Source organism: Paramacrobiotus metropolitanus, unplaced genomic scaffold (genome assembly GCF_019649055.1).
Source record: "Paramacrobiotus metropolitanus isolate TYO unplaced genomic scaffold, Prichtersi_v1.0 Parri_scaffold0000008, whole genome shotgun sequence".
NCBI lineage: Eukaryota > Metazoa > Tardigrada > Eutardigrada > Parachela > Macrobiotidae > Paramacrobiotus > Paramacrobiotus metropolitanus.
In genome coordinates, this window is record NW_026570228.1 from 1,078,110 (window position 1) to 1,089,411 (window position 11,302).

At 44.9% G+C, this 11,302-nt stretch overlaps 1 protein-coding gene across 1 annotated transcript; it reads left to right on the forward strand.

Annotated features, from left to right (window-relative positions):
* Positions 1-358: 358 nt before the first annotated feature.
* On the forward strand, positions 359-11,302 carry LOC129582850 (uncharacterized). Its single transcript, XM_055474467.1, has 12 exons — positions 359-554; positions 1,583-1,855; positions 2,216-2,306; positions 2,401-2,651; positions 4,355-4,771; positions 8,298-8,591; positions 8,914-9,019; positions 9,113-9,508; positions 10,006-10,262; positions 10,420-10,778; positions 10,864-10,988; positions 11,056-11,302. Exons 1-12 carry the CDS (start codon positions 359-361, stop codon positions 11,246-11,248), a joined length of 2,958 nt encoding a protein of 985 aa, XP_055330442.1. The 3' UTR covers positions 11,249-11,302.

Below are 11,302 nucleotides of genomic sequence, written 5' to 3' on the forward strand. Positions count from 1 at the left end.
TTTGTTTTTTAGAAAACTTCAAACAGCGGTTGTGTTTTATCCGCTAATTCTCATACTTGATATCACCCGGCTGTTCAGCTCAGCGGAACAAAACGGATAGAACAAAGTCAGCGGCTGCCGTATGTATGGACTGCGGAGGCAAATGCGACCGGGTCCGTGGCGCCATGGTCTTGCGGATACCGACCGCCATGCGCTAGTCGTCAAGGATTCGTTGACCCGACCCACTGCTGCTCGCGGTGCGGCTACGTATGTTTCAACTACCCTCGAAAACTACCATGACAATCAACTACTGGCGAAGACGTTTGCGGACCGTACAGTACCTTTCAATGCTGACCCGCTCCAGCCCAAGAAACCAAGTATGGCCAACTACAACGTCCGGCTGGTCAGCTTCACTGCATGGCCCCGCCCCAAGAACCAAGTATGGACTGGCGGCGGCGGCTTTATTTTTGGACCTAATGACCGCGTCGAATGCTTTTCGTGTGGTCAAGGGTGGAGGCGTGGCACCCTGATGATGATGTTTGGGAAGAACATGCTAGAATTGCACCTTATTGCCAGTTTGTATTGCAAACGAAGGGTGATCAGTTCATTGATATTGTCTTGAGAAATTCAAAAGCGTGTTCTGTTTTATTACTGAATTTACGGTTTTATTTTATTACTTTTACGGCCTTGAAGTGCGTGTTACTTTTGTTAAATAGCTGATTAATGAAACATTAGCTGCTAAAGATGGTAGCTTAATTGGCTTTACGCTTCATCACGAATCTTTACTGCTTCACGCCGCTATGGCTTCAACATGTAAGGAATGATGCAACTTAGCACATAGCGTAACACCCAGCCGCACACTAGCCGAAATGCGCTTTTGGTGGGCCACCGAAATGCGCTTTGGGCGCCGCACATCCTGCGTCACATCTAGCGATAGGCCGTTGAAGTGGTATCGGTACTGTATGCTGGCGCGGCACATACAGCGGAACGCCGGGTAGTGCTCGTCAGCATCGCCCAATAGTCCCACTAACTACTAGCGGCGTTTGTAAGTGGAAAAATGGTTTAGATTGGATTTGTTTGAAAGTCGACTGAATCGATGGTAATCGTACGAGTACATCTACAAGCAGCGGAATCACATCTTAACGTTAAGTAGACATGCAGCTAAGTTGAGCCAACTACAGAACACTTCGCAGAGCAACTGCGGACAACATAGCATGAAATAATATTATTCTTGTAATACTTGTAGTTAGAATACCGGTACGTGCACTAGCAGTTGCTAAAGTGGAAGGATAGTATACATTGTATATTGTTAACTACTAATAAAATATATTGCAGTTTTTGAGTCAGTGTGATCTCTTGAGTCTTTCCACAACTGCAGAAACAACTAAAGTTCGAACTGGAGAATGAAGCGCAGTTTTTCCATTTTTCTGGTTATCAGCGCAATACGTTTTAGTCGAGCTCAAGATGAGTTCATACTAGGCCCTCGAAAAATAGTTGCCCAAAAAGACCCGGCATTGCCGGTAGAAAACGGCAAGTAATTTCGAAGTTTTTGTTGAAGTGCGTTTCGTTTTGCTGCACTGAAAATGAGCGGAAACATCTGCAGGAACACAATCCACGAATAACGGACAGCCAAGCCGCCTGAGTAAAAGCCACATCCCAAAGTTCTGCGGCTCCGAGATAGTTGGCGACGTTCGTTATCAACCTGCATTCATGATGAAAGATTCCAGTGCGCGCGAATGGATTAAGATAAGCAGCAAACTGAGCGTTTTAAAGACTGTCATTCCCTACGCCATTCATGAAATGGCTGTGTACGGCGACGATCTGGCACGGAGCCGAGTTGAACAAGCACTGGAGACAGCGTGGGAAGAGCCGATTCGTGAGCATGTACAGTACCGACATTCTTGTAAACCTATTTTTTTCCGATATTCACATTTGAGCAACGCCTGTAGCACGTTTACAGATGGTGACAAAAAATACAAACTGCAGTGGCAACGTGCGTCTCAAGAGTGTTTTTGTAAACTGTAATTGCTGCATATGCAGAATATTTTTTCCGGGTTGCATGTACTCGATTCGATAGCCCATGCCAAAATAGAATTCATGTAGGATTTGATCATTAAAGGTCAGTGTAGGAGACATAACATGATCAATGACACTGCGCAGATGGCAACGCATAAAACCCTGAAGACGGAAGAAATGCATTACTATACTACTTTAACATTTTTAACTGTTTTTACAGGGGCCGCTAAAGCTTCCCTTCATTCACAAGAATCTGAAGTCAAAGCATCCATACTGAACGTCGAGAAAAACCGATGGCTTTCTTCAGACGGGTAAAATTCCAGCTTGCTAAAATCGATCACAAGAACGTTCGACTGTGTGATATATCGGTAGTCTCATATGTTGTATTATCAATCATGATTGCAGGAGTCGAATTACACTAGTGACTTATACCGTGGCGTTACTAACCACTGAAGAATCTCTTCCTCCCATGCTGCAGCGAATGTCTCCCATTAGCGTCGACCATCTCGCGCAGACGCTGCAGCGCGTTAATATCTCGCTGTACGTCGGACCCATCTATCGCGCTTGGTTGGTGAATATGGGCAATGCGTCGAGTATTGCCGAAAAGATACAAGAACTTCAGACACTGGCGAAAGCGGGGTTGGACCGAATTACCTGTACAAGTTCTGAACCATCTTCTGATACCGCTTCGCGCACTATTCAGATCTTACCTGGACGGCAGTTTAATATAACCTCTAGTGTGCGGGTGTTGAGACCAACGGAAGACTGGGTCCCGTATTCTGCTCACTTGTCCGGAACGTGGATGTAAGTGTAAAAGCTGTGCGCCATGCCCCGAATTCAGCTTTTCTTCGACTGTCCTGTAGGACTCTTTTTATTTGGACCGCCGCATAGCTGCTGCCATTATAATGACGATTACCGCTTACTGAACCGGCGGGTTGTATTAAATTCTGTCTACCATGTTCTGTTCAGGATTCAGTTGTGAAACCGGGTATGGCCGCAAACCGGCTTAGGAGTAAATTAACTGTCGCTATACCCAGCAGCTGTGCGACGGTCGACGAGGAAAGCTGCAATTTGATCAAATACGAAGCCGTATGCTCTGTACGTCGAGTCGAGGCCGGTATTGCGTACTTTAAAAAAACATTTTGGTTGCAGATCGACGCGAGCGATTTTACCGTTTCTAATCAAAGTGAACGAGAGCGTACTTCCTTCTTCAATTGCCTGGAGGCTACAAATAGAAGGGGTTGGGGAATGGGTTCGACTAACACAATTCGAGGACAGCGATGCACCGTATCAGTTCCAGCTGGACTCTCCAATCCACTTTCAAAATCTTACCCGAATAACTGACGCAATAGCCAAGACTGCTCGATCTTTCCTAGAGGCGTCTTCGGATTCCATCGTGCAGAGTAGTACGTAAACACTTACTATGCGGTTTAACATGGAGTCTCAGAAAAAAGCAACCACAAAAGGAAGGCAGAGCTTCCTTGATTATTCTTGGAACGTAACAACGGTAAACGTGTTGTACTCGTCGTAATTACCCGAAATGGCGCTTTTTTAGGAGATTTATTGGGGCAACCGGGTCGTAGCACCGGCACAACAGTAAATTATCTGGTTTTGGGATGCAGTCCATTCGGTTTGAGTGAAGACGGAATGACGGTATTGGCACAGTTGTATGCCGTTTATGAGGATAATCTGGCGGTTCCCGGGAAAATAACGCCAATATTATTTGATCCCACTTTGCCATTGTATGCGCCGCTCTACAAAGCTTTCCATGGGAAAGTGATCCAAACCACACCTCGTCAGATTCGTGTACGTGAGCCGGACCATTCACAGTACAGTACACTGCCACCACAACAAACGCGATCTCCCAGTTCCAGCTGGTACTCACTGAACTTGGCAAGCGGCGAAGCCGGTGATGATACTCAGCTCCTGAATTCTACGGTATGTGTAATTAGTAATATACAATTACCTCGTACATCAAACTTACTCGGCGATGACGAAAATTATGCACCGAATGGTTTGCACCAAGGATTATACAATTTGACTTGACTGCAGATTCTTGATGACGTGTTGGGAAAGATTATGCCAATAATCTGCATATTATTGGACCTGGTGATGGTGGGTGGAGCGCTGTGGTCTGTCCTGTCTGTTCAGTGGTTTGATGGTCAATGGTCAGCGTGTACTATATATAGCTGTTCGCAGTGTATGCGCACACACTTGGCACTGCGTCCGGCAATGATGAAGTTTAGATTTTTTTTTTAGACGAATCCGATATCTGTTTACGCCATGGTAGTGCCAGCGTCAAAGTCCGCTTTGCGTAAGCTTAGCGTTCAGAAGTTGAGGGAACTGTGTGTTGAGTTAGATATTTCTCATGTGGATACCGACGGCAAGAACGCACTTTTGCAACTTCTAGAGCCTCGGATGTTCCCTGTGGATGACACCGATTCCATTGCCAAAGTGGTTGTAGAACTGAAGTTGGACAGGAAATGCCAGAGTGAACTGGAAGCCGAAGGGATATCCAGCAAGTCTGCCCTGTTGTGCCTTGGAGAATCTTCCAAGTTCCCAAGTAACCTGGATATTGTGAGCCGTGAAGGAGTTCGTTGCATCCTGGAGCGATTCATCCGGGCCGAGAACAGCGGCCGCGGTCGGGAAAAGCCACCCAAGCCAAATCCCCCTTTCCGCGAAGCCAGCCCACCGCACGGCAGTCCTGGCCAGCGTGCAGTCAAAGGTCCCGCCGACCGCAAGGAGGTCAATCTTCCCCGCAGCAGTGGTACCGCGGGTGAGTATGATAATCTGAAGCCGGCATGCTTGCACCGCTCTGTTTCAGTCATTTCAATTGAGAGTGATACTTCTGAGTTTATCGCCAAAAGTTTTAACTGCTTCCCAACGGAAGCACGTAAACTGCAGAGGCCGCATGAGCTGGCTTGCCCTAAACCAGGGTCGAAAAGCAAGCATGTTTCTCCTCTTGATCTTTCACTGGATGAGTTTTCCGTTCACAGCTGGCGAACAGCGGTTAAATTGTGCAAAACTCTGTCTGGACAGTATGCAGAGACGCTCCTGGAGCATCTCGAATATAACGAATACTTGGCTTCTATGCGTTGTAATTTTACGAATGAGGCTGTTCTTGAATTTGACACCGACTTTCGACATTCTGCTGAGAACGAAGGGTTTTCGTTAAATGATTACCAAACACGAAATACTGTCAGTTCTAAGCATTTTCATGCGATTAATCGCCGAACAGAGCATGGCGTCGATCAAAGCGACAAAGGTCAGCCTTTTCGCAGTCGCAGTGGCGCCAAAATATCCAGCTATAAGTTTGCATGCTGCTTTGCCTTTCAAGAAGGCAACTGCTCTCGGTCATCTGCTTCCTGCTCTTATTCGCACGTGTGTGGTGAATGCGGGAAACGCGGGCATGGCTATCATGGCCACCGAGACTCAGGAGCTACGAGCTCTACCGACACTGATAACTAATTTACTATTTAGCTTGTCTTAATCGCTTTGGCAGTGCAGACTCAACGGGTCTGCGTCGCCCTTTTTATTTGGCTCTGTATTGTGGTCTGACTAGGAATTTTGATTACTGGGTCATCCTGTTATTGCGCGCTAGTAGCGCATATTGTAATTTGCAGTGTGTCCGCATTTGATTATCTGGTGTTCTTGGCAGTTTAATTATTGCATTGCTTCGGCGACGCATTATTGCATTGCTTCGGCGACGCATTGTGTCTTATCGTTTATTCTGAATGTGGGTTAGAAGCATTTTTGCTTTTGTTGTGCGATTTGACATGTGAGGCGAACCCTGTTAGCTCCTGCTAACCTTTGCGGAGAAAGACCTCTTTATATGTGCAGGATCATAACCCGCCAGATTTATCAAACAAGTGATATCAGTATCTTTTGCATTATTCATTTACTGGAGTCATTATTTCTCAAGCCGACTAAAAGCAGTGGTCTACATTGCCGCAGGTTGGCTTAATGCTTTATTTACCACCGGCTTCGGAAAATACGCATAAACTATATTAGCTGCCGCGCATATCCTTAATTAAAATTTCGCTGTAATACATTTTCTGCTTGGCGCTACTTTAATTATTTTTTTATGAAAGCCTTATGTCTCATAAGGCTTTCATTAAGTTTATTGGCGATAAAGTGCTCCACACTTTTAAGTCTTATATGAAATGTAAGTGTGACCTTTCGGTGTCTGTCTATTTGTAATCCGCCTTGACACAGTTTTCACTGTGTGGCGCTACGTCAGTGTCTTGTGGATTTCCGCCGTAACCACGCGCAAGGTTCCTGATTTTTGGTTGCTCCAACTTGCCTCCCCATCGGAATATCCGGATCATAATCAACTTACCCACCTGTTTGTGTTGTGTTTTTCTGCTCTTGGGGGTTTGGAGGTTGTTCCCGCTTCGCGGGCGTGTTGTCAGTAATCAATAAATCACCCCCCACTTTTCGATATGGCATTATTTGTGTGTACGGTAACAGAACCAGGGAACAATAATAGGAGTAATTGTCGTTGCATTCACCGAGGCGAATCCACTGCAGCTAAACCACAACTTGTTGAATATTACGCTAAAAGGATACGAAAGCGGCCAGTACACGGACCACAATATGTATGATGCATATGATGCACGCCGTCTTTTACAAGTGCTTTTTCCGTCGTACGCATAGCGTGATAATGAGAAACAACATATTGTGACATTGATTTTTTGATAAGGACAACGTGTTCACGTTCCACTTTTTGTTATCGAAGTCAGGCACGGAGAGCCACTTCCATCTGTGGAGGTATGATGTATACATCGTACGGCTTAATTCGCAGTGTCTTAGAAAAGTTCCATCTTACATGGCGCTTTGTTTCTGCCAGCAACGCCGATGAAACTGTTGATCATTTTACTCTGAAAACATTTTGGTCTGGTTGAAAGTTGCCAAAGAATATATGCTGTCATCAAAAGCTGTTAACTTTTGACAAAAAGCCTGGCAACATGTTAAACAGCAATTTATCGCAGCTTTTTCTGGAAACGATTTGCGCGGTAATTTGAATGATTATCGATACTTTCAAGTTTCAACGTACAAGTATTTTGCCGTTAAAGCAGCACTGACAAAATAATGTAAAATTAGGGTGCACTTGCAGTTCTACGGTACTTTGTTGCAAAGATTTGCACTCATTTTGTGCATGGTGCAGTGTTTCGCTTCCACGAACAAAGCGTAATCAAAATTCATTCATCGCTCTGGCAAGTTCAACAGAGAAAATCCATAAATAATATAACAAAACACAACTTTGGCTCCCCTTGTGAACCATAATCCTCCTCCTGTTACATGAATTGTAAAAAACCGCGGCGCCAGGCAGCAACAAGAACGTATATATGATTCCCAGCAGCTTGTAAATTGTGGAATACCTTTGCTCCGAACTAAGATTATAATCTGCTACTTTAGTTCATTCTAACGGTATTTATCACTTGGAAGACTGCTGCATGCCTGGATTGCGACAATTATATCTGTACCTACCTAAATATCTTATTCCCCATCATCAAGGCAAGATGTACGATATGACCGTTCTCCATCTGTGAGAACTGATTGTTTTCTTTCGCTACGTTTGTCGCGCAGCATTGCAAGACAAATAAGACACAGGTGAGACCCTGCACATTCAGTGCTATAATTACTTCGAAAAGGTGCTCCAAGTTGAAACTAATGGTTATTGACACAATACAGACCGCAAGCAACTGTTGAAAATAGGACCGGTAACAGTTGCAGTGAAGCATGATTTGCCATTTTTGTAACAATAGCGTACTATAGATTTATAGTTATTTTAACGAATTAGCAGTGATCATAATTGTTGCTCATTGGTTCTAACAATTCCATATCCAGCGCAACCGGACCTCAGAACTATGAACAATTACGGGATTTTCCTTGTCATTGTCTCGTTATGTGTTTTTCATAACATTCATGCACAGAATGCAGTGCATGAACGGCCGTTGAAGATTGTCGCTGGTACAGATCCGGTGTTGCTCATACACAACGGTACGCATTAACCACCTTCTTTAGAATAATTATTTTATGATTATTATTTTGTTTTCTTATTATTATCATTGTAACATTGTTATTATTGTAGCTATAGGCAGGTAACCCATCACAAGCTATAGGATGAAATTTAGCATTTGAAATGAGAACCGGGCTAAAAATACTCGTATAACAGGAAGGTTGGCATGCGGCAGCGAAAGCAATTAAAGGGTGGTAACATTTTTCGACTCGCTGCGAAAAAATTGTCAGCGTGTTAAAATTTTTGGAGCAGACGTTGGTTACCCAAATTCAATTTTTAGCAACAAAGTCCAGGAACAGCGAGTCAGCAAGTGATCTTTCGTTGAATGGAAACTACGTTACAAAATTGTGCGATCGCGAGTGGGGAATGCCAGCGAGACCCAGCGATGCCAGTTACCAGCCGGTGTTCATGCTAAAGGACGCTGCCTATCGGGAATGGATCAGCATAATCCACAAGCTGGGTGTTGTAGCGGCGGTTGGCTCCTTTGGAATTCATCAAATGGCTGTGTACGGCAAAGATCTCACACCGGAAAGAATCGAACGAGCACTGAATGCGGCTTGGAAAGTACCCATGCGTAAGTCTTTAAGGAAAGCGTTCGTTATGCCGATAGAAACCGCCCGGGTACAAATCAACAATCCGGCAAAACCACATAGAACAATAGTAACCGAGTACATATTTCACAACACAATGCTGAAAAGGTGCGCGAGTAAGATTTACGGTGGATGGTTCATTCGTCCGGATGGTTTTGCCGGTTATATAAGTACGTATCGTACGCATGTATTCTTCTACTGGATTTGTTGGTATAATAAAACTGCAGAAGCATTAAAATCAGCATTGAATCTGTGAATAAATACCTTTGCTGTGCCGTCTATTTTTCCTTTGTCGTTTATTTGCAGAAGCTGCCGAAGAAACACTTTTGGATTATTTTCTTCGCTCGCAACACTTTAAAGTTCAAGCGTTCGTTATAGAAATCGACAATAACCGGTGGTTTACACAAAATGGGTAAATTTGTAGCCTTGTGAGGTTGTAAACACGCTGGAGCTATATAATATTTTCTGAACAGTAAAAGAGAGACAGGTTTTTTCGTGTGTTCAGGTTTCGCGTTGCACGTGTGACGTATACGATAGCATTGACATCTACTGAGGAAGAGCTTCCATCCATGCTGTCGCGAATGTCACCCATTGCAACTGACCAGCTGGCGGAAGCGCTTCATCAAGAGAATATCTCGCTGCACGTCGGATACATCTATCACTCCTGGCTTGTAGTAATGAACACCACGTCTACCGTCGCTGAGAAACTGCAAGAACTGCAGGATATCCTGCCCAATACAACTTTCTTGTGCGGCTCCCATTATGGCGATTCTGAAGTGCAAAATGCCCATCCTGTGGAGATTGTAGCCGGACCGTCGTTTAACGTGACCTACTATGCAGGCTTGGCCAGATGGATGGGGAATGAAGTGCCGCATGCAGGTTCCCTGTACGGACACCGCATGTAAGCTACCAAAATACAAGCTCACTTCCATAACGGTGAACTCTTTTAATACACAGTACCCAGGCCGCGTGCAAAATGGACACGTATTGTACGTTTAAAGTAAATCGTAGCGCAACGGCCACAGGAGTGGGTTATGGTACAGTAGATGCAGTCGATGAAAACACGCTTTGCCACGTAAACGTGTCTGGAACCCTTCAACAAATCACAACTGGGTGGCGTGCCGTAATGATACAAGTGGCTCAAGTCACAGGTTCTTCAAATTTTGCTTTTATTATGCTCATCGGTTTTTGCATGAAGCTCGGCTCCACTCTGTTAGAGGCAAGAATCTCAAATCAGTTGTTTAAACAGCGTTTCGAGGGATCTTCTGGGTGTGCTGGCTAGAGAATGTTGGAAGGTCACCCAATATTTATGAGTGTGTCTACCGGAATCCGAAAAATACTCTGACTACATCCGCTTTAAAATGCAAGCAGTATATATACAGTGCCATTTCTTTTCAGCATGACCCGAACGGTTCTACCGTTTCTGATCAAGGTCAATGGAAGCGTGATACCTACTTCACACGAGGGAACCCTGCGATATCGCACTCAGCTGCCAATCCTCGCGGAATACGGTTACGAGCTGGAGAAATGTGACTCACCGTTCCAGTTTAAATTGGACAATCCCATCCACTTTCAGGATCTGCTCGGCTTTGCAAACGGCATAGCGAACAGCCTTCGACAACTCCTAAAGAAGTCCTCAGGCTTCTACATTAGAAGTGCGTGAGCGCCGCGCAATAACAAAAACGATCTCGCGGCGTTAGGTCTCACGAGCGGCACCGCTGCGTTTGCTCGGTTGATATCTTGGAGAAGGCTTAGAAATGTGGTACCATTACTCCTGCGAATTACTCCTGTAAAATAATATGTTATTTGTAGGTGAGCTGACGACTAATGTCATGTTAGCATACAAACGATTTGTGGGTTGCACTCCGGTCGGTCTTAGTCCGGACGGAATGACCATATCGGTGCAGTTTTACGTCGGTCGAGAGAATGAGCGATTGAACGTAAATAAATTTCCGTTGGATCCTAATTTGCCACTCTACAAGCCTCTTTACAAAGCTTTGTATGGACAACGAATCCAGACCATTGCATTTCGGAACCGAATCGATGATCCGGAGCATTTAATGGAGAACCCTCTGCCCCCACTGATGGCCTTACCTCCAATTTCCGACCGGTATAATTTAGACCTGATCATTGACGACAGCAGGGACGAGGCCGTAGTGCTTGGTTCAACGGTAAACCGAGATGAAACAAACCTTTCAACAAAAGCAAACAAATTCCAAAGTTATTGTTAGGCTTAACGCTTGGTTTTTCTTGCAGTTTCTCGGGCAAGTCGTAGGGTTGTTTGTCGCGGGCTTCAACGAGGCAAACCCTCTCCAGCTGAACGACAACCAGTTGAATATCACCCTGACCGGATACGCCAGCAACTTTACTAGCCGCGATCTGTATGACTACGGCCAACAATGTAATTTCCAGCTGATATACGACCCTTAAACAATGTTTGTTGAACAGGGAGAATGTGCTCAGCTTCCGGTTTGCCGTACGGAAGGTAGGAACGGATAGCCAGCTCAATCTGTGGAAGTCCCCAAGATATGACGTACTCCGGAGTATCATTAAAAAGTTCAAGTACTCGTGGCGTTTGGCGTCCGCTAGTGACTCCGACGATGGAGATAGCGTTGTGCTGGCTACGGTATTTAATAACTAAGGATCTCCCTTATTACGGGCTATGTCCTTGTTTGTTTGACTATTTCGGGTCTTT

What these genes read in the sequence shown, in the direction of transcription:
- LOC129582850 (XM_055474467.1), top strand. Translation starts at nt 359, where the DNA reads ATGGCCAACTACAACGTCCGGCTGGTCAGCTTCACTGCATGGCCCCGC. An exon ending in GGCTTGGAAAGTACCCATGC is followed by an intron (nt 8,592 to 8,913) that starts GTAAGTCTTTAA and finishes GTTTATTTGCAG; the next exon opens with AAGCTGCCGAAGAAACACTT. An exon ending in CTCAGGCTTCTACATTAGAA is followed by an intron (nt 10,263 to 10,419) that starts GTGCGTGAGCGC and finishes TGTTATTTGTAG; the next exon opens with GTGAGCTGACGACTAATGTC.